Here is a 27,296-nt window from a genome sequence, read left to right as displayed (position 1 = left end):
AAGTAATTGTTGGAGAGAAGACAAAGGTAGAACACATACATAGAAAAAGGAAACAATTGCTATGTGATATAACTCAAATATTTTGTGAGACGATCTCACGAGTCGTATTTTGTGAGACAGATATCTTATTTGGGTCATCAATGAAATTTTTTTTACTTTTTATGCTAAGAATATTACTTTTTATTATGAATATCGGTAGGGTAAACTCGTCTCACAGATAAAAATTCGTGAGATCGTCTCACAAAAGACCTACTCAATAACCAATAGGAAGAATTTAATGACCGATATGATTTAAAACTTACCTTCCCTGAAACAAATTTTATTAATTTTTCCTTCACAATTTATAATATCGATGTTATCAATCATAGATTTTGACACTTGTTATCGTGATAAGTTCGACGGTTTCACGGAAAACCCTGTCCATATTTACAATAATAAGTAATATTTTTAGCATGAAAAAATAATATTTTTTCATGAAAGACTTAAATAAGATATCAGTATCACAAAATTAACTCATAAGATCATCTCATAAATTTTTTTTGTGTAAAATAAAAACAGTTCATGCGATGCATTTCGATAGTTTTATGTTATTGGACAACCACATATGATGGTCCATACTGTTTGTTGAAAGCATTTTAGCGTGGAGGTTAGAAACAAGGTAAAAACTTGTGTGAGACGGTCTCACGGATCGTATTTGTGAGATGGATCTCTTATTTGGATCAGTCATGAAAAAATATTACTTTTTAAGCTAAGAGTGTTATTTTTTATTGTGAATATGAGTATGGTTGACCCGTCTCACGAATTATGATTCGTGAGACGGTGTCACATGAGACTCACTCTAAAAATAAATGCAACAAAGGGAAATATAGAAGAAGAAGGAACAGTTTTATGTTTTTTGTTGTGTCTATTTTCCTCTTCTTTTCCTATTTCTCTCCCCCTTCATGCCAAAGAACACACACACACCTCCCATGGAGTGAAACTATTCATCATGAGAAATCATCTCCATCTTGCACATCAAAAAAGTAAATTCAACCATCAAAATCTTACCCTTCCCCACCTTAAATTTACTTCACTCCGCACGATTTCTTTCTCACCAATTAGCGCCATTGCAAAATCCTCCAAAAAATGAACCACTTCCCCCTATTCCTTGGTTTGCTTTTCTTGATTCTTGTTACAGTGTCAGTGTTCTTCTCCTCCGCCGTCGTTGCCGCAGCGGCGCCGCCCCTTCAGCTCCTTTCTCTTCTTACGATAAAATCATCGCTCAAGGACCCTTTAAACACATTTCGTGATTGGGATCCGCAGACGGCGTTTTCCAGGCCTGGTTCACTGCCCGTTTGGTGCTCCTGGTCGGGAATCAAATGTGACCATAAGACAGACCAGGTAACAACCTTGGACCTGTCGGGGCGTACTCTTTCGGGCATAATTCCTTCGGACATCAGATATTTGTCCCATTTGCGTCATTTAAATTTGAGTAGGAATTCCTTTGATGGACCCTTTGAAGATTCCATTTTTGAACTGCCGAATCTCAGGACTCTGGATATCAATCACAATTTCTTTAAATCAAGTTTCCCTCCTGGAATTTCGAAACTCAAGTTTCTCACTTATTTCGATGCTTATAGTAATAATTTCACCGGCCCTTTGCCGGAGGAAATGATATACCTCAAGAATCTCGAGTACCTGAACCTCGGCGGATGCTACTTTGAAGGTGAAATCCCGGCGGCTTATGGCAGATTATTGAATCTGAAGTCTCTGTATTTGCACGGGAATTCGCTTACAGGTTCAATTCCAGCTGAATTGAGTTTCTTGAATCAACTTGGACATGTAGAATTGGGATATAATGCGTACTCTGGAGGGATACCGGCACAGTTTTCAAGCCTGTCAAATTTAGTCTATCTTGATATCTCATCAGCCAATTTATCAGGCAATGTTCCATCTGAATTAGGCAGCTTGACAAATCTTGAATCTGTATATCTTTACAAGAATCATCTATCAGGATCAATTCCGGCGAGCTGGGCCGGATTAGTATCCTTACAGGTTCTTGATTTATCAGATAACAACCTCACAGGCGAAATCCCGAGAGGATTTTCAGATTTGAAAGAGCTAAACAGGCTATCATTGATGGAGAATAAGCTGACAGGTGAAATTCCAGGAGGGATAGGCCAGCTTCCCAATTTGGAAGTTTTGCATATCTGGAACAATTCTTTTTCAGGGATGTTACCTCAAACACTCGGCTCAAATGGGAAGTTACAGCAACTCGATGCCTCTTCAAATTTTCTGTCTGGTCCTATCCCACTAAATCTTTGCTTAAGCAACTTGCTGACAAAGCTCATTCTGTTTGACAACCAGTTTATTGGTGAAATACCTCCATCTTTAGCAAATTGCACGGCTTTATCCAGAGTTAGGATTCAAAACAACAGGCTCAACGGGTCAATTCCAATCGGATTTGGCTCCCTGCCAAACCTCACTTACTTCGATTTAAGCGATAACGACTTATCTGGTCCAATCCCCAAAGATTTTGGCAATGCTGCAAGAATGGAGTCCTTGAACATATCAGCGAATTCTTTCAATTCAGAGCTTCCTGATAACATATGGAAAGCACCTAATTTACTGGTTTTGTTGGCAAGCTCTGCTCGTCTCAATGGAAAAATTCCTGATTTTATAGGATGTTCGAGATTTTACAAGATCGAGCTTGATGGAAATAATTTTAGTGGCAGCATTCCATGGGATATTGGCCACTGTGAGAAGCTTGTTACACTAAATTTACGCCAAAATTCCCTGACAGGAATCATTCCATGGGAGATTTCAGCACTCCCGGACATAACAACCGTTGATTTGTCCCATAATTTTCTGACAGGGTCGATTCCTTCTAATTTCAACAACTGCAGCACATTGGAGAACTTCAATGTATCATACAATCAGCTCACAGGTCCTGTTCCCTCATCAGGATTACTATTTTCAGCCCTTCACCCATCATCATTCGCCGAAAACGAAGGGCTCTGCGGTGAAATTCTCAAGAAATCTTGCCGGGAGGATGGGCTCGAAGCTGGGGCGGTGGAAATCCACCACGAGCCGAAGAAGACTGCCGGCTCCATTGTATGGATCATGGCCACAGCATTTGGTGTTGGCTTGTTTATACTTATAGCCGGAAGTAGGTGTTTTCAGGCCAAATATGGCCGAAAATTAGATGATCAGGAAGTCGGGCCATGGAAGCTGACCGCTTTCCAACGGCTGAATTACGCCGCCGATGATGTGCTCCAGTCCATAAACATGACGGATAATATCATCGGGATGGGATCCACAGGGACGGTCTACAAGGCCGAGATGCCAGGTGGCGAGATCATAGCCGTCAAGAAGCTATGGGGGAAGCACAAGGATACCATCAGGAGGAGGAGAGGAGTGTTAGCAGAGGTCGATGTCTTAGGAAATGTAAGGCATCGCAATATTGTAAGGCTATTAGGTTGTTGTACCAACAATCAATGTACGATGTTGTTGTACGAGTACATGCCTAACGGAAGCCTGGACGACTTGTTACACGGGAAGGATAAGTGCGACAATTTCGCGGCGGATTGGGTTACGAGGTATAACATAGCATTAGGAGTTGCACAAGGGATATGCTATCTTCATCACGACTGCGATCCCGTGATCGTTCACCGTGACTTGAAGCCAAGCAACATACTTTTGGATGTCGAGATGGAGGCTCGTGTGGCCGACTTCGGTGTGGCCAAGTTGATTCAGAACGACGAATCGATGTCGGTCATTGCAGGATCATATGGTTACATTGCACCAGGTTAGGGTCATATTTCACAATTTTAAATCTTAATTTTGTTTCAATCGTGCACAGTCCACCCTTGGGTGAAAGTTATTTTCAAATTGGAAATTTTTACAATTTTTAAATTTTAAAAAATACACACAAAAGTCCACCTTGATGTGGTGCATTTGGGGTCCCTTTCGGTTGATAAGGATAATGGGGTTTGTTTGTGTTGCTTTGTTTTTTTTTTTTTCAAATTAAGTAATCATATCTTGCTTAACAATTTCTTGATTGCCCCTCAACTAGCTAGCCTAGCACCAACAAAACAAAATCCACCCTTTTCAAATTAATAAATATATACTTTTTGGCTCCAAGAAAATATTCCTACTTTTAAATTCAAGTTTACGTTCACAACAAGTTAATTATAATTCTTAAAAAAGCTTATTTGAATCGATCGACTCCTCGAAAAATCGCCCTCGAAAATTTTCAAATAATACAAATTTTGATCCTAATTTAAATGTTTGATTTCATATGCATTTGTAATATAGAGTCGTCATGCATTGCATTACCTTTTCCCCTTTGTCGCCGTGATTTCCTAATGTTTAGTGGGTTGTCCATTATTAAATTTAGGAAATGTTACATGTAAAATTAAATGAGAGTTACAAAGTGTATTCGGTAATATAAAACTATTTTGCATTTAATTTGTAAAATCATTCGAAAATGTATTTATGATAGTTTTGTTATTTCAAATATACTTTGTAATCCAATCGTGTAATCTCTATTGTTTTAACCTTTATTCAACAGCAAAAAATTGTGTGAGACGGTCTCACGAGTCGTATTTTGTGAGACAGATATCTTATTTGGGTCATCCATGAAAAAGTATTGATTTTTATGTTAAGAATACTACTTTTTATTGTGAATATCGGTAGGATTGACCCGTCTCACAGATAAAGATTCGTGAGACCATCTCACAAGAGACCTACTCTTATTCCATTACTAAGGAGCCACCATGAATTTTGTCAACTTGATTTCAAAACAAAGATACAATTTGTTTTTATTAATCGTTTTTTTTATGTTGTTTTATTAATATTTATGAATTTTCTTTGATTTCGAGTCTCTCTCTCTTTTTTTTTTGGGCAGAATATGCTTACACGTTACAAGTTGATGAGAAGAGTGACATATACAGTTACGGGGTGGTACTAATGGAAATCCTGACGGGGAAAAGATCAGTAGACGCACAGTTTGGGGATGGAAACAGTGTAGTGGATTGGGTGAAGTCCAAAATCAAGACCAAAGATAATTTAGTCGACGTATTAGACAAGAAGGCTGGGTCGTCGTGCACTTGGGTGAGAGAGGAGATGATGCTAGTCCTTAGGGTTGCGTTGCTATGCACGAGCCAGAATCCTGCTGACCGGCCCTGCATGAGGGATGTTATATCGATGTTGCATGAAGCCAAGCCTAACCGGAAACTGCCCGAGAGCGGGGTTTGTGTTAGTGGTGATGTCGTGTTGGATTTTCCCGATCCACAAAAACCAACGGTTGTGCAATGTTAATATATTTTAGTTTTGGGGTTTTAGACTTTTTTTTTCAATTCCTTCGATTTTATTTTATATATTTTTATTATGTTCCTTTAAGATTGTTTCTATACCAATTTTTTTTATATATATAAACACAGAACCCTAATTTTTTATATATAATTTTTTTTTACATAAAATTAATAATAACTATGTAAGTTAAAGTCATTTGTTACGACCATTTAATATGTAAGCTGACTGACTGATTTGGCCCTATCTACGTTCTTGGTGGCAGATGAATTATCAGTGATATGCATGTAATAGCTTGTTTTTACCTTGGTTTTTTAAATTAAGAGGAGGTATCTTGTGAGACGGTTTCACGGATATATATCTGTGAGACGGATCAACCCTAACCATATTCACAATAAAAAGTAATACTTGTAGCATAAAATGTAATATTTTTTCATGAATGACCCAAATAGATATCTGTCTCACAAAATACGACCCGTAAGAGCGTGTCACACAAGTTTTTGTCTTTAATTAATACTCAATCTGGTAATGTAAAGCGCGTGTTTAATTCATTTCTCTCACTTTTATGATGTTTTTCTATAAATCTTTGTGATAAAATACAGTTATTTAAAACTAGGGCTGGATAAAAACTCGAAAATCTAGACCCAACTCGAACCCTGTCCCATTCGCATCCCGAAAAGATCCTGACCCACATTTTTCAACTTGAGTTTCCAAGATTTTTCGCTTCCTGATCAAGTTGGGAGAGGATCAGGATACTAATATCATCCGGACGAGATTCTAATCCGATCCTAATATTTTAGTCATTTTTCCTGTATATTTATAAAAATTATTATAATATTATTAACACATTAATTTGAAAGATTGTAATTTTAAATAAAATAATATCAGGTCGTAGCCTATATATTCATATATGATGATTTTAAGGCTTAAATTAAATGGTCATCTAAATAAAAAATATGCACACACAAAATTTATAATTCGTGAAAAGAACACATTGTTGTTATCACCTCTATATTTATCTGTTTATTATCTCCCTATGAGATTCTGAACTTTCATGATATCTTATCACTACCCGACTCGGGTTCCCAAATATTCAGGTCTCGATATCGTCGGGTAGGAGATCGGGAGGAAAAATTCCAATTCTTATCGGAATGAGAATTGGGTAGAGGGTTACAGAAAGGGTCCCGACTTATCTCACCCTTATTTAAAATTGGGCTAGTTTTTCTTGCACTTTAAATCCCCAAATAAAATTAAATCTTTTATTCTCGAATAAATCGTAAGTACGCGAGTCAAATTATAATATAATGTACGAAGTACGTGTATCGTCTCACAGAGATCATATCATATAATTGTTATTTTCATAAATCAATATTTAGTAATGTACGTGATAAATTGAATCGTGATTTATTCTAGTTTCAAAGAAAAATATAATTTAAAGAGTAAATGAAACAAATTAATTTAAAATAAATGCTAAGAATCAATTTGAAAAGTATTTATTGAGAATCTTAGTTTGCATATCCCTTATTAATTCATATAATTAAACTCAACTTTGGTTTTTGACATGATTCCCTAAATCTCAAGATATGCTAAATTAACTCGACATGATGAAATAATTAAATTTTTTTAACTATTTATCAAAGGTAAGTTGCATGCGAGATTCTTGGAATCCCCTAGCTTTCGACATTTTAGACTTTGACTATCACGTGTATTCAATTTTCATATATCTATGCAAACTATAAATCCACATATTGTTTTGGCAAAAACTTGTGTGAGACGGTCTCACGGGTCGTATTCGTGAGACGGATCTCTTATTTGGGTCATCCATGAAAAAATATTACTTTTTATGCTAAGAGTATTATTTTTTATTGTGAATATGGGTAGGGTTGACCCGTCTCACAGATTAAGATCCGTGAGACGGTCTCACATGAGACACACTCTATTGTTTTACTAGTTCATATTACAAATTATTCTTTCAATTTCATTCAGAATATAAAATATTATCAAAGTTAGTTAGATTTCAATAATTGTAAGAAAAATAATAACACAATAAAGTATAAATCAAAAGTCGGATGTTAAATTAAATAAAACAATGTTCAAGATACGATCCCCTTAAATCCCAAAAAATAAAAAAATTAACTAATAAATGTCATAATAAAATATTCAAACAATAAGTAAAATAAAGTTTTTAAACTAAAAATACTAGAGTAGACGAAGAACAAAAGACACACAGTGCGAAAATATCAAATTCTTCAAGTTTCCTCGACTCTAGTTTACGGCCGCTCTCCCTAGCTGATAAGAGCTCTCCAAATTTATGAAAAAAAATGTCCCAAAAATGTGTACTATGGTTTCCAAGTAGGTGTCCATCGAGAAATTGGAAATAAATCGATCACATATTTTCTCTTTAATGGGTCGCACCGCTTATGAGCACTAGGGCGGCCAAGTTCGACCGTCCTAGTTCGCACAGCTTGACTTTAAATTCTTAAATCTCCTTTTCTTGATCAAATTACCTACAATTCAATCCAAGCACATGAATATTATTTACTATATATAATATATAATAAAAACAACTAAACATAGACGTAACATAAACAAAATATACATAAATAAGATTCATAATGATAAAATTATAAAACACATTAAAAAAACTAAAATTATAGATAATATTAATAATCAAAATTATAAATAATAAATAAATAAAATATATATAAGCCAAAAATGTAATAAACAGATGTAACGAACGGATAGACATCGATATGAGTAGTTGAGATTCCACCTCATGCAAAAAAAAAAAAAAAAAAAAAAAAAAAAAAAAAAAAAAAAAAAATTGGGCAACAAAAAATTCTGTCACATTTCCGTCATGCAATCCGATTACAGAGAATTCGTTAACTGAGCTCCGAAATTGAAATGAAGAAAGAAAAGGAGTGCTAATAGCTGGGAGAATCACCGGAAAGTGGGAGGAGAAGATTTGGAGCATCGGAAAGATATAGAACCGCCCGAAGTTCTGCCATTCTCCACTCGCAGCGTCTTCGAAGTACGATTTTGTGAAGGTCTGGGGTTTTAATCGAATGTGTATTTCCCGAGTTTGTGTGTTTTTAGTTAATTGTTTTTATTTATCGATGTTTTTTTTAGGTTAAGGTGTGGTTGGGTGATAATGCCGATTACTATTACGTGCTCTCTGGATTTTTGCTCAGCAGAATGTTGACTGTCGCTAAGCTATGATATCGTTGTCAAATTCCTGCTTTCTGCGTTTCTGTTCTGGATTTTGATATTGGTTTTTTTTGCTTCTACGCTTGGTTTTGTTGATGGTTGTCCGTGTTTTTTTTCTGTCCTGACTCCTGATTATAGATATCAAATCACGTGGCTGTTAAGATTACCCTCGAGCTGAAAAAACTTCTTATAGACAACAGCCTTCTCGACGTGTATGTGCGTGCTGTTTTTTATTTGATCTTCTTGGTTACAGTTTGTGAGGAATGTTTACTGGTTAATGTTGTTTCATTTATTTTGCTGATCACAGTCGGACCTGGAAGCTAATTTATTTAAGGTACTCTGTTTTTTCTTTTCTGATTGTTTTTCCAGTTTCTTTTTTTGGCTTTTTGTATTGAATGAAAGTTTGTTGCATTAAAGACATTTATATTAGGACAAACTACAACCATTTCCTCGATGTTGCTTGAGTATTTTCTCCTTCGATATGTGCTTTATTTATTTATTTATTTACATCACGCTTTTAAATGTGGTGGTTATATTTTATTTTTGGCAAATATTATGAGCAAAAAGAAGGGCCCTTTTTTATAATTGTTCCACCTTCTGTATGATGAATAATTGAAAAAGTATACTCCTTAGGCATAGAAATATCTAGCCTGTGCCCTGTGGTACCACTTGGAATTATATAGCTTCACTGCAAGCCTGTTTCACATTTCCATTTTTTATCATTTGTTTATCTTTGATGAAGAAATTTTCCTATTTTCTTTGTTACCTGCAGCTTATGGAGCGTCGAGGTTATGGTCAAGAGTACATAAACAGATATAAAATGATGACAAGGCAAGTGTTTATCTGATTGTTATCAATCTAGTGATATGACTCTCTTCTGATTCTATTTTGAAAGGTTCAAGATCGTGGGTTACTTTCTCCTGAATTGATTAGAGAAAATGAACTTCTGAAACTTCTTTTTTATTACTCGCTTCATTTTCTTTATGCTTAGAATTCACCATCAAAGAGTGCCACTGGTTATCCTTGTATGTGGTACCGCATGCGTTGTATAGTCTACCATTGCTACTCAGCTTGCCCAGAGACTGAACCTGCCAAATGTTTTGCAGGTGATTTCTCTTCTGTATAAAGCTTGCATCTTTCTTGGAGAGTGATTCAGCACTTCCATTTTTAAACTTTTCTGTTCTCATACTGATTTTAGAATATTTCTTAATGGCACAGACAGACATGGTGTATGAGTTACTACGGACAGCAACAGAGTAGGTGACTGTTTTAATGCACGGTTTTTTTCATCACTATCTGACAATTTATATTCAAATCCGCACCTGAGTGATTTTATGATTAGTGTTTTGACTTGTCTTCCTTGGATAAATGTTGACTCATTCTCTGTGATAAGGTACTACATATATTTATGAAAAACTTACAAGAGCTGTTACAACTTAAGCGGCTAAGTTACTTCATTTTGAAACTGTGAGTGTTACAATGCTCTATTTTATGACATACATAATCATCAAATATCCGTTAATTAACAATAATTCTGACCTTGATGAGTAAGTTTGTATATTTTTTTTCTTGAGCAGTTGAACCTTGTTTGAATGTTGATTTGTCATATCCTATTGGAGAAATAGTGGTTGCTTGCTTCCTCTCGCCCTTCAAAATCTATTTTCATTAGGAATCTCTCTATTCATGGTGCTACCAACTATTAAATTATTGAAAAATCTTGTGCAATCCTGGGTAACACTAAATCACTGATTCGTCTATAAATTTATCTCAGTGCACCATTAATGTCTTCCCCTGTATAGGCACGAGACTTTGGCTCATCTGAGGAACTAATAACTGAATTTTGTAGAGAATGCCGGATTTTTCGTAAAGGTACTGCGTAGATTTTCTTAGATTGCTCTCTAGAATTACAGGAATTATGAAAGGTATATTAATTGGTATTACTTGTAGGTTTGGCTGGTGATTTAAAGGAAGCAATGAAGGATGGAAAGCCAATCATAATTGAGGTTTGATTCTTCAAAAGATGCTACTATCTTGATTTATTTATTTGGTTATGTTCGTGATGTGTTGGTTGAACTCCATGGTAAAGGAAGTAGCGAAGGTCCATTGCATTAACCCGTGAAAATAAATGTGCTAGAATACAAGTAATACAGATGCTCTATGGTCCAACTATCTGTTAAGGTATACCAAACAAAAGAGAAGCACAGTTACTGAGGTGGAAGAACTTTGACAAATTCAGAATTGAGGGTAAACAGGCCACAACCCACTCTGCAGAGTCTGAAGCAAAGAGCAGCCTTAGTAACTGCAATTTTGGGTGGGAAAATTTTTGATTGTCTTGGCATATTTCTGCTTCGATCTTTAATTTTGTTCATTATTTGTTAGAATAAGTAGCATATATCTGCAAGAAATGGGAAAGGTACTCGAGAAAGATTTTGTTCAGGGAAAAAGAAGATGTAGAAACTATCATAAGAGTGACAGTAGAATCAATATTGTTGTGTTTATAGAAATCAATATAGATGGTGAAAAAGCAAGAGTAATTACTAGAAAGAAGAAAATGTGAATATGCTCGTAGTTGAATGTTTTAATTCCATTCTCAACATCATGATAGTTAAGAGTTCAGCCATTATGTGTGGATCACTAGGTAAAGAAGAAATAAAGGTGGTGTATGCAGTGGAATCGAACATATATTTTTTGCGCTCATGCTGATATATTGAGTTATTTCTGACAGTGGCAGGGAATACATTTGGATCCTAGCATATACGTAATGGATGATGAAAATAAATCACCAGCAGCGTCTCCAGCAATAGGAAAAGAGAAAGGTTCAGAAAAAAGTAAAAATGGAATCCCAGCTCAGAATAATCATACTGATCCATGTGGTCGTCAACGCAAAAAAATTCATGTCCCCAGGTCGGTAGCTCAGGGGAAACAGAGTCTGCCATGGATATGGTTTCAGGTGCTCTAAAATCTGTGGATATAAGTGGTAACACTCCCAATGATGAAGGTGAAAACTCTGATTATTTCCTGCTCTGCTGTATAATATTACTGAATTAGACTCTCTTGAATATCACTTTTCTTCTTTTAAAATTTAATCTTGACCAGATTGGAATTTTGCATATAAATTTTATCTATTTCTTTCAGGTGGAACTGTGAAAGCATCTGATGCAATTGAGGCTCTTCCTAATAAAAAAGACTAGGCTGGTGCTGAACCCATAATTATCCCCATAATTCTAAAGATGGCTGAATTTGATCACGAGGTCTGTTGAATGTGGCTTCTCGTTTAAGTGTTGTCCTTACGAGCAAAGTGAAAAGCCCAAGTCCTTTTAAGCTCAAAAGGTTACCTGAATCTCCTTTTGCTCGACAAACTTAGTACCATAAACCCTTGATTGTTGGCAAGTTATTCTGTTATCCCACATTAATCCTGATAACCATAAATCAGAAAGCAACTGCTCAGCCATATAGAAAACGAAACAGATTTTGAAAAAGCAAAAAAAATTTCCACAATATGGTACAACTGCAACTCCTATGTCCTATCCACAACATAAAGAAAAATGTATCACAAGTTTTGCAGAAGTAAAATGGAATTCCAGAATATGGTCTCGATTGAGCAAGTTATTTTATTAGACAAACCGCATTGGTCTCTGTGTTTAATTTGAGCAGGGTTTAACAGTTGTCAACATATCAGCGACAACCTTCCCTCAAACACTGGATGGGCTACATAATTATCTTCTTCAGGTTATTGAATATCTCTATATTTGAAGAACATCGCCATTGCTAATTTGCTATGGTAGTTTGCTATCATATTATACTTAGATTAAATGAAAACTGGGCAGAGGACTCTTGTATAGGAAACCGTTATGTTTTTTATGCAATACCAATCAATTGTACGACTCAAGTCCCAAAATAACAACCCTGAAAAGAGTGGAAGCCCAAATTCTATTCACATGTATATCTATAATTTACTTTGCATGGTAAATCATACCATTCTGATCAATATGTTTCCCTTTTTACATCAGTGTATCGAGCAAGGTATACCATCTCCCAGTGGGAGTCGTGGTCAGACAATGGAAAATTAGGTCAGTCGACTCGAGGTTTTTTTCCTTGCCTTATCTTTATTATATGCAAAAATTAGTGTTTCCACGAGTGGATCTGTCCTGTTAATGTCTGTTACAAAATGTATAGCTGTATAACATGTAACCCAGGTCAGTGGGGTGGATGGTCTTGGGGACAAACATCAATGTGCATACTTTATGCATGGAACTTGTGAGACATTTGATCGGGATAAAATTAAATTTTACTGCTCCACTTTCTTTTGAGTGACAATTTAGGCGTCAAACTTTTCTTCCCCACATGAAGTTTTGCTTTGTCGTTAGTAAAAATCATTGATTGCTTAATTTTAAAAATACTCCTCAAAGCCTCTTTCATCCCTTTTCGTATCTGTCAATTTCATTTAATAGGAGGAACCATAAATTTTGAGAAACATTGAAAGGGTTGGAAAATAATGATTTTCTATTATTATGGTAAATCCTTCTTAACGGGCACTTATGTTCATAAACCATTTAAAAGAAAGCTTGCTCTAGACTAGTTAGAAATAAATGATTTCATATAATATGTGAATGTTTCAATCAGGGTTTTTCCTTCTGCTTTGACTTGACCGAAGTGACAGGAATACAAATTAATGCTTGGTTCTTATTTTTATGCTGGTAACTTCTGTTTTTCAGCACTACAATTGCCAGCATTGCAATACTGTTAATGGATCAGCAAAAGGGAAATGGTGGCTATGCTCCATGGCGGCTGTAACTTGATGACACAAGTTTAGGTGGAGGATTGAGGTCTGGGTTTTAATGTTGATGGCTTGATTGAATTGAACTACTGAACACGGACGATTTTAATCTCCCAGTTCATCACCACAGTCGGTAACGAATAACGGTGTACTACTTGTGTGCTGTCACGCTTCTGAAGCTGTCCATTAAACATATTTATTGCATAAACCTCTGGTACACTGTTTATACAAGGATCTTGCCGTTGGCAGCTTGGTCGCTGTCGTGTTGTTCTATTTATGTAATTGTAAATCATATACGCAGAGTTGTAAAAAATCAAAGTTCTTGATGTCTTAAATGTGGTGTTTGTACATTGTTTCTCAAGTTTTTATGCCTGCTTTGTCATTTATAACTCAAAACTTTACGTATTAAATTTGATCAAATTCGACAAATCAACAAGATTATATAAAAATAGTCGATGCTGCGTGATGTAGACCAGTAGATCTAACATAAGATGCAATACATGATCTGCGTAAGAATTTTTCAGATTGTGAGGAGCTAATAGTGAGGGGCAGTCGTTTATTTGCTGCAAGAGAACAGCAAAGGTTTTAGTAAGACGATCAAATTTCACCATCCCATAAATCTTGGATGGTCCTGTAAGGGCTTGTTGTTCGATTGACATAATATTCCCCCCTCATTATTTTCCATTGCTCTATCTGCTTAATTTCAAGTAAATCATCGTCTTCTAGTTCGACATTGAGGGCTCCTATATTCTCCTTCAACCTTTCTTTGTTGAAACTCTTCACGATTACGCTTGCCCCCTTGGACAATCCCCATCTTAGAGCAACCTTCAAGAAATAAAAAAGAACATGTTACCTTTGGCTGAAGTGATGTACCTTATCCAACTTCATTGTTATTTTTCATGAAGGAATGTGTCAGTGCAGAGTTAATGAGGGGTATTTCTAAGTTGGATAACATTGTATATGCCACATTTACATAAATTCACTTTTAACTGTCAACACAAACACAAAAACTGTTGTACTCGATGTACATAAAAATCCCTCTCATGCGCCTGTACTGGCTTTGCATGTTGCTTTAGGTCCCTACAAGCACACTAGGGAGTTTTCCAGGTCAGTCAAATTGTATTTGTTCAGTTATTTAACATACATGGATGCTTGAGAAAATCGCAAAAGACATGCTAGGGAGATAGGAATCATTCTTGTATAGGCCGGTGCATTCTTTTTGTAGGTTTTACATACATCATGGAGTGAATGTATAGCAAGCACTTTGCCAATTCAAGGCTCACCTGAGCTGGGGTCGCATTGTGTTTAAGAGCAATGGATTGAATAATGGGATTTTGAACCACTGCTGTTGAACCCCAATAATTGCCTGGTCCACCAAGGGCTGAATATGCACTTACATGAATATTGTAATCCTTGCAAAATGCCCTCAGTTTATTTTGCCTCCACATAGGATGCATTTCCACCTGTATCAAATCAACTTTATCAGATTTCCTCACCATTAACTTTTCCTCTAACCGTCTTTTGAATCTTTTCCTAGTTGATCACTTGTAGAAAAGCCTTATTACACTATCCATGTTCAGTAATTCCCTTTTTAAAGTACCGTTTGTACATCATTGTCTGTCTTTTGATCCAATGGATAAATATGTTTTATCGTGCTTGCATTCGATGTTTAGATGATGTGTTTGTTTCTAAAAAAGTAACTATAGAGATGGACACATAAAGATACCTGATTGACAGCAGGAATGATAGATGCATAATCCAAGAGCCTCTCAATCTTCGTGCAAGAGAAATTGCTTACACCAATTCCTCTGCACAAACCCAATTCCAGACATCTTTCCATTCCTTCCCATGTTGTCTCAAGGTCTAGTTGCTCGAAATCTTCTTCATTTGGCAAAGGGTTAAAAACCCATGGCTTCAATCTCACAGGCCAATGCACCAAGAACATATCTACATATTCCATCCCAAGATTGCTGCAGATGACATGGATACTTTCAAAATCAAGACCTAGTAAACTTTCTGGTGATGCAAATTTTATTTCAAAGTGTGTGTATATATATATATATATTGAGTTGTGATCTTCGCGAGGATTTTCTGAGTTAGGCCTCATTAAATTGTACTTTTGAAGAGTTTGTAATAAGCACTTACTTTAAAGTTTGGTCAAGGGCTGAAACAGGGTCATGGTGGTTACTTCCCCATAGTTTAGATGTGACAAAAAGGTCCTCTCTTTCAACGAGACCATTGGAGATTGCTTTGTTCAAGGCATTTCCCAAGGCGGGTTCGGAGCCGTATATTTGAGCAGTGTCGAAATGGCAGTATCCCATCTGTAAGATACAAATCTTGGTTGAGCTCATGTTCAACATGCCACTTGCATGTAGAGATATATAATAGAAACATGACTATATTTGAATGTATTCTTTTCCATTATCACTCGACCAAAGGCTCACATAAAGCACGGCTACATAGATTTTCAAGACGGAGGCGAAACGTATATACTTGGTTCTACACAAACTACGCACTAAATTCTTTAATTTTTTCCATTCAAGAGATGAGCCGATTGTTCTTTCTCACCCTCACACTTACACATGCATGTCATTTTCTTGAAAACCTTGGAAAAAAGACAAACTTTAGAGAAAATATTTTCTGAAAAAAGATTTCGTGGAAAAGTAGTTATCATATATTCATACCTTGATGGCCATTTTGACAGCATTTTCAGTGGTTCTTCTATCATTTTCAGGGGAGTAAGTCCCCATACCAATTGTTGGTATGGCCATTCCATTATTCAGTACCTGATAATTGTCTCTCATTCTTCTTTTAAATCCACAAATTATCTCTCTATTTGTATTCACAATTTGCATGGAAAACTCCATATTTGGATTGGCTTATTTATACTTCAATTCTAGAGGGAAAAATACCCATTTAATATAATAAAGTAGATTGTTATCTTTGAAGTATTTACTTGAAAATATTATAATAGAGAAATGAGGGGATCTTCCATGTCTTGAGAGATTCCCCCATTCTAAAAACAGTATCTTAAAGTACACAACACTTCAAAAAAATATTCTTTAATTTAAATATTATAATTTTGTTGCAGATCTTCTCTTTACAAGTTGAAAACCTGAGTTTTGTTTTTATTTTTTTAAGTTTTAATATATTTTTAACAAAATACATTAATATCAAATTATTATTAAAAGATAACTAGAATTAATTTTTTTCCCCTCTTGAACACACTGCTGAAAATTCATTTTTGATCAGTTCAGTTTCTTTACAAACTTGACATGAAAAAATCATCAACAAACAGAACATTAATCTTTTACAATCAATTTTTCAGAATTTTTTTTTTATATCTTCAATCCAATATGTTTTGAGAATTAAAATTTTCAGCCAATAGCTCGTATCTCATCCGACACCAAAATTCCAAATTTGATGGCGATTTTTCATGTGTGATACCCAAACCTAACAAATTCCAATTATAATCGGTACAATGTTGCATTTTATTATATTTTTAAAGAATAATGTTAAATGTATACAAAAATTTACATTGATTTTTACAACAATTATATTGTAAGATCTTCTAATTATCTCATAAAATTTTGATATATGGAATTTTTGAATCGAATTTTTTGTGTTGTAAAAATTGTTATACAAATCTCGTTGTAACTGTAGCATGACTCTTAATCAAGTCAAATCAATTTGCTACATAAAATTCAAAATATTAATTAATTTGACAGGATTGAATCAATTAATCCTCCATCACAAGGATCACTATATTAATTAATTAGCTTAATTCATTTTGGGAGGGTGGGCTGTTGCCTGTTGACTTTATATTCTTCCCTATTTATACGCATTGACTTTTTTCTTTGTAATAAAAATAAATAGAGTTTTTGATCAGACTTTTTCTAAAGTACTTGTTTATTGAAAGTCAATCGCCGCCGTCTTCTCCGCAGATGCCCGGCGGCCAGGTGGCGTTTGGGTATGAGTTTGACCAAAAAATAAAAAGAATAATTAGAAAGTCAAAAGGTTGACTTAATTATACACACACTCATATATATATATATATATATATATATATATATATATATTAAGCCTCCCATTTTAAAGTCAAATGTACTTAGCTGAAAATATTCACGATCAAAAGTGATTCTTGGAGGATTTAGTCAAGCTCTAGGGGACTATCTATCACGTTCCAAATCAACATAATCCATATTATATATACTTCATAGTCAACTACTAATAACAATTATATTATACACACACGTACAGTCGATACATACTGAGTAAACTTTCAGACTAACTTTCATCTCATTTTGTTTTTACCTTCTGTCGATCGTAAAATACAGTGAATACAATGTTATATGAGTATATAAAATTTCTTGATCTATATATACCATCTTTTTTTTATGACTAGAATGTCCAAGTTTTGTCCGACTAATCATAAGATAAAAATCTTTTTCCGAGATATATATATATATATATATATATATATATATATATATATATAATCAAACTAACCCTAATCTTCTATAATGCATAAACACTAGGAAAAAACATTTGATTCGATGTGTAAGCTAATAAGAATATAATCACTTGAAATTTTCCTCAGTCACTCTGAAAACTGACATAAAAATTGGTCTGCAGTAAATAATTTTAAAATTTTTAATTGCTTCAAAAGTCAAAACAAATTTAAATAAGATCGAAGCACCTGTCCGCTTACATCTCAGAAGTTCTGCGCATCCCTAAATAGATTTTAAGACGTGGTTATAAGATTTGAGTACTGTTCTTAACTTACATTAACCACCGACCAAATTTTATCATTTTCAGTACTAAAAAATGATTATCTAATAATAGTTGGTTCTTGTTTATGTTGTTGTCAAATATCCAAAATTTGCACGTCTTATATTAAAAAAAATTAATTATATATATATATATATGTAATTACTATATTTTATATTTTTTTTTTACCGTATTTGATCTATTTATATATATATATATATATATATATATATATATATATATGTAATTACTATATTTTATATTTTTTTACCGTATTTGATCTATTTATAATTTGAGTAAGTTTCTTGTGAGACGGTTTCACGAATCTTTATCTGTGAGACGGGTCAATATTACCGATATTTAAAATAAAAAGTAATACTCTTAGCACAAAAAATAATATTTTTTATGGATGATCCAAATAAGAGATTTGAGCCACGAAATTGATCTGTAGGACTATGTCACAAGAGTTTTTGTGTTATAATTTTGTCAACAATTTTGATTTTTGATATAAAAAAATAGTGTATTTTTAAATTAATAAATTTGAAAGGTAGAAATAGATAGTGAAGCAACAAAACAATATACGAAATCCCAATGCACCTCTTCATATGCATGCATCTAAATTTAATAATATACGATCGAAGATTATAATTATAATATATATTGTTTTTGAAAAAATTGCAAATACTTGCGAATTTAACAAGCTTAAGAAAAAACTGGTAAAATTGTATTTTTATTCCAGTAGAATTAGTTATTCGGGATTTTAGTTTTTTATGTCCTACAATTTTAGTCAATTTCTTCGACATCAGTATTTTCGTTGAAGAATGTCAAAATTTGAAAGATTGAAATTTTATAATATAAATGATGACAAATGTGTAAATATATAGGACAAAAAATAGAATTTTTCTTACAAAACAATGCAGTTGACCAAATTTTATCCAATAAAAATGATGATGATTATAAAATATATAATTAGAAAGATATGGATTTAGGAACTTGAGGTCCAATGCATGTTGGGATTTCAACATGTGGTTTAAAGATTATGCCACGTTCTTCTATCGGCCACAAACAGACCGTATTAACAATCAATTTGGTGTTTCAAGAAAATCGAATACACGGATTTTGATTTCTGACAGCAAATTTAAGATTTTGAAACAATCGGTAAATTACATCGGAATAATTTACAAATTTAAGATTTTGAAACAACTGGTAAATTACATTAATGTTAGTTTACATTTATGGTATCTTCAAGAAAAAACAAGATTATAAGAAATTACCCTAAATGATATTCGAGTTGGTGGAGTAGGTGAATGCTCGATTTCCCCTGCAAACTCCTTTTCAGGAGAGTCTGTGTAGCACGGAGCTTGCCTAGAATAATTTACTTGACTAACATGATGTTAGGATCGGATAATTGGTTAGAAAAAGAGGTTGAATAAACAATCACAACAATTTTTGGCTTTTAATTCAGTTGGATGAGCCATACATGAATTGTATTCTTGTCATGTCAACATCAATGGGCTAGCATGTTGATTCTGTATGAAAAGAGGTTTTCTGATAGATTGAACACACAAAATAGTTAAGTAAGAAAATTAGTTAACTAGGTAAACTGAAGTGCAAAACCAATAAAATTGACAAAAGTAATTTTATGGATGTTCGAAGATTGAATTTCTTTTACGTTACTCCTTCTTCCTAAGTTGCGAAATATTTTACCATGTATTGCTAATTTTGTGTGGATTTATGTTAAAATCATTGGTAATTATTGTTTTTGTGGATTAGAAATGAAAAGTACTACAACAAAAAACACACAAGCCAATGATGGAGATGTTGGACTAATTGAAATAGAAGATTACTCAAGGTGATTTCTAACATAATTTTTTTTTTTTTTTATCGGTAATAGAGCAATTAATTCTCAAATTGTGTGAATTACAATTAAAGTTGATAGAGGCTTCACCTCTTGTGCCTCGGTTGAAGATCCAAAAATTTTCTATAAGCAACTCAATAGTCCATGCAATGCTTAAACATTTTGAAGTAGAGACGTGCAACTTTTGTTTTGAAAGAAATATCATGGTGTCATTCACTTCTACGAATTTCTCGATCGTTATAGGTTTGCCTAGCGTTGATTAAACGATTAACACCGATTTAAACTTGGGTTATAACTTCACGAGAGTGAATTGTGTTACTAGACATGTCATCATAGAAAAGCTATTTGAGTTGGCAGAGAATGAGATTGAAATTAATGATCTTTTTTATTTTTATTTTACTGCTTTTTAATTGTGCTATTTTTTTTATTAATAATTTTGGCACACCAAAGCTTATTATTCCATACTTGGACAATTTGGAAACATTTTTTGGGTATACTGGGGATATGCGGCTTTTAGGTTTTTGCATGATGAAATTGAATATCATCTTAGATTCTCTAAAGTGAAAAAAAAAGATAAAAAGTATATGGGAGGTCGCATAGTATTATTGATGGTATTTTCTATTTTTTTTCAAGCTTATATATATTATCTGTTGAGTTAGTAAATGCTAATTATTGTAATTGTATAGGCTTGGGTTTATGAAAGAATTCTTATGATTGGCGAACTTCATGTTTTACATTGTTTTTTTCCTCGTTTATTTAAGTAGAGAAAGAGAAAAATTCTCGTTAATCCTAAAGGTGTAAAGGCTGCAATCAGAGACGGATGTACACTAGGACTGTACTGGGCTGTAGCCCAGCCCACTTTTTTTTTAGCGACGGTTTTTCAGAAACCGTCGCTAATATTTACGACGGTTTTACGAAAACCGTCGCCGATTGATCGGCGACGGTTTTAATTCAAACAGTCGCTATTAGCGACTGTTTTTTAAAAACCGTCGCTTTGTTCCAAAAACCGTCGTACATCAATATCTTAGTCCAATCAAGTCCCGTCCATTTACAAAGATGAGACCAAATTTGTCACGCCTCGAAACCGAGACGTGCCATCGGCGTTGTTCAACAATTAAAATCGTATAACAACAAGCCATGTAGTAAATCAAATAACCAAAAGCCAGTTTATTATATAAATCAATAATCGTCTTTACAATGCGACTGAAACGAAATGCGGAAGCGTAAAATACGAGAAATTAACTAAAAGATAGAATAACGAGACTGGTCTTGAATCGGATCACCATCCCCAAAAGTATTCTTGTTCCTTATCTTCGATTTGTTCCTCGTTCTTATCTGGGGTGGGAACGTAAGGGGTGAGTACTTGGGAAATACTCAGTAAATGGGGGCCGATCGGGCATAACGAATATCAAGGTGATAATTATACGAATATATTATCATAATTTCAATGAAATCATAATTTCAATAGTAAGCATGTTGAGTCGAATATAAACAAAGTACAAACATAGCACTGAAAATCATCTCATTTTCATGGTTTACTGATCAGTCCCCTATATGTTACTCCTCTAAGGGGCGAGGCCAAAAGAACGGTTATTATATCCCACCGCATCAGGGCCTTAAACAAAACATAACAAATATCGGAATTTCCTTGTCATTTCTAATTCGAATCATTACAGTGCATTTCAAATATTTCAAACATGCTTTTAAATATTATAACTAATACCAACCAACAAATTGTTCAAGGATTTTCATAACAAATAGGAACGAATATATCATGCCGATCGAATTTCAAGAAACATACTTAATTTATTTTTGAGTAAATGTGGACATACTTACGAAGAACAAGTATGTCGATATATATATCAAGTAGTACACTTATGAAATGCAAGTGTACGTAAAAGTATAGCAAAAGGCCACTTACGTGAAAGATTGTGCCAAAATCTTGGAATAACAAGTTGTAGTTTGACACCGACCAGTCACTTTACAAAAATGATTGCGCCTAATTGATCCGTTGGATCGGTCTGAATTTTGGATATGTTGCTCTAAACATGTGTAGGTATATTTTGAACGGTGGAGATCGGATTTAGACGTGTAAAACTATGAGCAAAACCTTCTGAAATTGTGCAGAATATTTGATACTCGAAAATTGCAACTTTTGGAGAGAACTTTGATGTTGTTTTGGTGTGATTTCTCCTACTCTTTGGCCACTATTTATAGGCTCAAGGAAGGGAGGTGAAAAGGCTCTCATTGAAGGTCATTACATCCATGTTTATGGCCTTCTTGATGGCCTTAAACACCATTAACATGTTGTTATGGCTCTTCAAATTCCTCATTGAATTCATGGCTTGAATGTCATGTTGTTATGGCTCTTCAAATCCATCCTTGAATTCATGGCTTGAATGTGGCTTAAGGCTTGGGTTGTGTAACTATTTCTTGGGTCCTCACATCCTTCCCACCTTATGAGAAGTTTCGTCCTCGAAACTTGGCTATACCCGATCTTCAAATAGATAAGGATATTGTTCTCTCATCTTTTCTTCCAACTCCCAAGTAGCTTCTTTTTCGCTGTGATTGGACCATTGTACTTTGACATATGGAATAGTCCGTCGCCTCAGCACTTGATCTTTGTTATCCACAATTCGGATTGGAACTTCCTCGTATTTTAGTTCTTCGTTTAGGTTGCCCCCAACCAGAAGTGGTCCAGCCTCAAGAATATGACTTGGATCGGAAATATATTTCCTTAGCTGTGAAACGTGGAAAACATTGTGGATTCTTGACATATCAGGTGGAAGTGCTATTCTATAAGCAAGTGTTCCCACTTTTTCTAGAATTTCAAAATGTCCGACGTATCTAGGATTCAATTTCCCAGTTTTATTGAACCGCATCACACCCTTCATGGGTGACACTTTCACATAGGCTTTTTCGCCCACTTCAAATTCCACGGGTCTTCCTTTCAGGTCAGCCCAACTTTTCTGTCGATCCTGTGCAGTTTTCAGTCTCTCTTTGATCATAGCAACTTTATCCACTGTTTCTTGGATCAGTTCGGGTCCAACCATGGCTTTTTCCCCTAATTCATCCCAATATAGTGGCGATCGACACTTTCGTCCATACAGAGCTTCATACGGTGCCATTCCAATACTGCTGTGATAACTATTATTGTATGCAAACTCGATTAAGGACAGATTTTCGCTCCAATTACCTCTGAAGTCTAGAGCACATGCTCTCAACATGTCCTCAAGAGTTTGTATTGTCCTCTCAGTTTGGCCGTCCGTTTGAGGGTGATATGCCGTACTGAGAGTAACTTTTGTCCCCATAGCTTTTTGAAAGCTCTTCCAAAAATGGGATGCAAACCTAGGATCTCTGTCCGATAGTATGCTGACTGGAACTCCGTGTAACCGTACGATATTATTCATGTATAAGGTAGCCAGTTTATCCAGATTATAGTTCATGCAGACAGGTAAGAAATGCGCAGATTTTGTGAGTCTATCTACGATTACCCATATACCATCATGGTTTTGTCTAGACTTTGGTAAACCGACTACAAAGTCCATAGAAATATGTTCCCACTTCTATTCCAGGATTTCCAAAGGTTGAAGAAGTCCACCAGATCTCTGGTGTTCTGCCTTGACTTGTTGGCACACATGACACTTGGAGACGAACATTGCAACGTCCTTTTTCATTCCACTCCACCAGAAATTTTTCTTCAAATCTTAATACATTTTGGTACTGCCAGGGTGGACTGAAAATTTTGACTTGTGTGCTTCAGACATTACTTCCTGTCGAAGATTTTGAATGTCAGGTACACACAATCTCCCTTTCATCCACACAACTCCTTTGTCATCTGTCTGGAGATCCGATGATTTTCCTTCTTTAGCTTGTTGTTTCAATTTCACCAAAGTGGGGTCTCGATCTTGACTTATCTTGATCGTTTCCCGGAGGCATGGTTGTGCTGAAAGTGATGCTAGGATTACTTTGCTAATATTCTTCCGACTCAAAGCATCAGCTACCTTGTTTGCCTTGCCCGGATGATAGCTTATCGTCAAGTCGTAATCTTTCAGGAGTTCAATCCATCGTCTCTGCCGCATATTTAGTTCTTTTTGCGTGAACAAATATTTGAGACTTTGGTGATCGGTGAAAATCTCACACTTGGCTCCATAGAGATAATGTCTCCATATTTTTAGTGCGAACACCACTGCAGCTAGTTCGAGATCATGCGTCGGATAGTTTTGCTCATATGGTTTCAGTTGCCTTGAAGCGTAGGCGATCACCCTTCCATCTTGCATGAGCACACATCCTAAACCTCTTTTTGAAGCATCACTGTAGATGGTGAAGTCTTTTCCTTCTGTTGGCAATACCAATACCGGAGTAGAGGCAAGTTTCTTCTTCAAGGTCTCGAAACTTTGCTCACATTCTTCATTCCATTGAAACTTAGAGTTCTTTTGCGTGATTTTAGTGAGGGGTATGGCTATTGAAGAGAATCTTTCAACAAATTTTCGATAATAGCCCGCTAATCCCAAGAAGCTTCGAATTTCTGTCACATTCTTTGGTCTCGACCAATCCATGATTGCTTCTACCTTCTTAGGGTCCACAGACACTCCTGCTGCTGATATTATGTGTCCCAAAAATGTGACGCTCTTTAGCCAGAATTCGCATTTCTTGAACTTGGCGTACAGTTCCTTTTCTCTAAGCTTCTGGAGGGTGAGACGAAGATGTTCTTTGTGGTCCTCCTCACTTGATGAATATACAAGAATATCATCGATGAATACCACAACAAACTTGTCAAGAAATGGTTTGAACACTCTGTTCATGAGATCCATGAAAGCTGCTGGAGCATTTGTTAATCCGAATGGCATTACCATGAACTCATAGTGTCCATACCTTGTTCTGAAGGCTGTCTTTGGAATATCGTTTGTTTTGACCTTTAGTTGGTGGTAACCTGACCTTAAGTCGAGCTTGGAAAAGACTGTAGCTCCTTTGAGTTGGTCAAACAAGTCATCTATCCTTGGAAGCGGGTACTTATTCTTGATTGTGATCTTATTCAGTTCCCTGTAATCAATACACAATCTCATGCTTCCGTCCTTTTTCTTCACAAATAGGACAGGAGCTCCCCATGGGGATGTGCTCAGTCGGATTTGCTTCTTATCTAACAATTCTTGAAGTTGTTCCTTGAGTTCTTTCAATTCTGCTGGAGCCATTCGATACGGTGCTTTTGAGATTGGTGTAGCATTGGGTACTAAATTAATCTCAAATTCCACTTCGCGGTCGGGGATTGTGCCAGGGAGTTCTTCAGGAAAGACATCCAGAAATTCTTGTACTACCGAAATCTCTCCTAGTGCAAGTGTGGTTCCTTCCTTTACCTCGCTTAGCATAGCCAAGTAAACTTCTTCTCCACTTTTCATGGCTTTCAAAGTCTGGGAAGCAGATAGTAAGGATTTCTGTTTCTTGACTTTGCCATAGTAAACGATTTCTTCTTGGTTCGGAGCCCTTAGTTTGACGTTCTTCAATCGGCAGTCTACAATTGCGTGATTCTTTGATAGCCAATTCATTCCCAGAATGGCATCGAACTCCACCATGTTTAGTTGAATCAATTCAGCTTGAAATAGGTGATCATTGATACAGATCTCACAATCTCTGTGCACCCTATGTGTTTCAATTGTCTTACTAGTAGGAGTTGCTACTCTAAAGGGTTCGACAAGTATTTCAGGTATAAGCCTTAATTTCTTAGTGAACCTCTTTGATATAAACGAATGAGTGGCACCACAATCAAATAATACATAAGCTGGCATTTCATTGATTAGAATGGTACCTGCCAGGATATCGTTTGAGTCATCTGCCTCTTTCTGAGTCATTGCAAACACACGAGCGTTAGGCTTATTTTCCTTTGGCTTGCTGGGGGTAGTATCAGTATTTGACCATGCACCTTTCTTAGGCTCAGGACAATCAGCAATTCGATGTCCCAACTTCCCACAATTGAAGCATGCACCAGTCTTCCTTCGGCATTCCCCAGAATGGCGGTTATTGCAGATAGGACACATCTTGGCCTCTTGATAGGTTGGACTGGATGAAACACCCTTGAATGTCCCACTGGACTGGTTCGGTCTTTTGAATGATTGTTTCCCTTGAAAAGATTGTCCCGAAGGAGGTCGCTTATTCTTGTTCTCATCCTCTCGGCGCTTGATGTCTGTCTCGGCTCGTATTGCTGCGCCCATTAGGTCAGCAAAACTCGTGGGTTGGTAAACTGCTAATGCTGACTGAATACGACTGTTCAGACCACGCTTGAACCGGTGCATCTTTAAGGTATCATCAGCCATAATCGTGGGGGCATAGGTTCCAAGGGAGTTGAACTTTGAAGTATACTCCACCACAGACATATCTAAATTTTGAGCGAAATTTTTGAATTCGCTCAACTTCTGTAATCTCACTTCAGCAGGGTAATACTGTTTTAGGAATACCTCTCGAAACTGTTGCCATGTGAATGGTCCATCCGCTGTCAAAGCTGGTGAGACTGTCTCCCACAATTTGGCTGCACTTACCTCTAAAAATGGTGTTACCACATCCACCTTGAACTCGTTGGGAATCTCGAGTAAGCGGAGTTGGGTCTCGATATTTTTGAGCCAACTTTGGGCAACTTCGGGGTCCGGGTCTCCTTTGAATGTCTGAGTGCGATTCTTTCGTAGAGACTCGTAGTGGTACTTGACCCCATGTGCTGGAGGTCCTGGCGGTGGCGGATTGCCATTGGCGTTTGTGTTACCCAATCCTTGGATGGTAGTGGCCACAATAGTTGCTATGGCCATTAAGTCAACTTGACTTAGGCCCAATCCTGGTGGTGGTGGTGGAGGTAGATTCTCTTGATTGTTGGCGTTATTCCGATTGTTGTTGCGATTTCCGTAGCGCGGGTTGCGGTTGTTTTGTACCGGTCTTCCGTCCATATCCTACAAGTGTACAAGTTTCTAAGATATTTGTTTGCTAACATATATATGAGTTAATCATGAACTGCAATTGACCACTGATAAAATCAAATAAACTTTTTATTGATTCAAACGAAAAAGGAAGCAATACAAATCCAAGTTTTAGGAAGCACAAAAGGAGAGAAAATTCATGAGAAAGCAAATGGATTATAAATCCTTGTTACAACTAGTCGTGACACTAAATCCTCAATCATCTAAAATCTCGCCATCTCCTACTGCTTCGTCTTCCATCGGCTCCTCTATTGGTTCTATTTCAGGTTCCAAGTCGATAAGGGCATCCTGAAGTTGTTGCACCTGATTTTGCAAGTGTTCATTATGCATATTCAGATGTTGCACCGAATCTTGAAGTTCTTGAATGATCACTGCATCTTGCTGATGTCGTTGGACTGCTATAAACGAGCTCTGCTCCAAGAGAGCATTGAGATGA

At 35.8% G+C, this 27,296-nt stretch overlaps 3 protein-coding genes and 1 pseudogene across 3 annotated transcripts; 2 read left to right on the top strand and 2 right to left on the bottom strand.

Moving 5' to 3' along the window:
• The first annotated feature begins 872 nt into the window (after positions 1-872).
• LOC140841097 (uncharacterized) lies at positions 873-5,318 on the top strand. Its single transcript, XM_073208294.1, has 2 exons — positions 873-3,787; positions 4,889-5,318. Exons 1-2 carry the CDS (start codon positions 1,126-1,128, stop codon positions 5,299-5,301), a joined length of 3,075 nt encoding a protein of 1,024 aa, XP_073064395.1. The 5' UTR covers positions 873-1,125; the 3' UTR covers positions 5,302-5,318.
• Positions 5,319-7,696: 2,378 nt separating this feature from the next.
• LOC140842119 (uncharacterized) lies at positions 7,697-13,371 on the top strand (annotated as a pseudogene).
• Positions 13,372-13,592: 221 nt separating this feature from the next.
• LOC140841096 ((1S)-1,7-diacetoxy-luvungin A aldo-keto reductase-like) lies at positions 13,593-15,715 on the bottom strand. The gene is made up of 4 exons (XM_073208293.1): positions 15,422-15,715; positions 15,003-15,246; positions 14,560-14,739; positions 13,593-14,101 (listed from the first exon to the last, which is right to left on the bottom strand). The coding sequence occupies exons 1-4, from the start codon at positions 15,634-15,636 to the stop codon at positions 13,874-13,876; spliced, it is 867 nt and encodes a 288-aa protein (XP_073064394.1). The 5' UTR covers positions 15,637-15,715; the 3' UTR covers positions 13,593-13,873.
• Positions 15,716-23,569: 7,854 nt separating this feature from the next.
• LOC140842118 (uncharacterized) lies at positions 23,570-26,830 on the bottom strand. Its single transcript, XM_073209931.1, has one exon. The coding sequence runs from the start codon at positions 26,828-26,830 to the stop codon at positions 23,612-23,614; it is 3,219 nt and encodes a 1,072-aa protein (XP_073066032.1). The 3' UTR covers positions 23,570-23,611.
• Positions 26,831-27,296: the final 466 nt, after the last annotated feature.

This window comes from Primulina eburnea, chromosome 9 (genome assembly GCF_022965805.1).
Source record: "Primulina eburnea isolate SZY01 chromosome 9, ASM2296580v1, whole genome shotgun sequence".
Lineage (NCBI taxonomy): Eukaryota > Viridiplantae > Streptophyta > Magnoliopsida > Lamiales > Gesneriaceae > Primulina > Primulina eburnea.
The sequence above is the reverse complement of the archived record's forward strand: the minus strand, read 5'-3'. Positions and strand labels throughout refer to the sequence as shown.

Coding starts and splice junctions, on each gene's coding strand:
- LOC140841097 (XM_073208294.1), top strand. CDS start 1,126: ATGAACCACTTCCCCCTATTCCTTGGTTTGCTTTTCTTGATTCTTGTT. Junction 3,788..4,888: donor ATATGGTTACATTGCACCAG/GTTAGGGTCATA, acceptor TTTTTTGGGCAG/AATATGCTTACACGTTACAA.
- LOC140841096 (XM_073208293.1), bottom strand. CDS start 15,636: ATGTTGAACATGAGCTCAACCAAGATTTGTATCTTACAGATGGGATAC. Junction 15,247..15,421: donor GCCCTTGACCAAACTTTAAA/GTAAGTGCTTAT, acceptor TGTCATCTGCAG/CAATCTTGGGATGGAATATG. Junction 14,102..14,559: donor ACAATGCGACCCCAGCTCAG/GTGAGCCTTGAA, acceptor TATTTCTTGAAG/GTTGCTCTAAGATGGGGATT.
- LOC140842118 (XM_073209931.1), bottom strand. CDS start 26,830: ATGGACGGAAGACCGGTACAAAACAACCGCAACCCGCGCTACGGAAAT.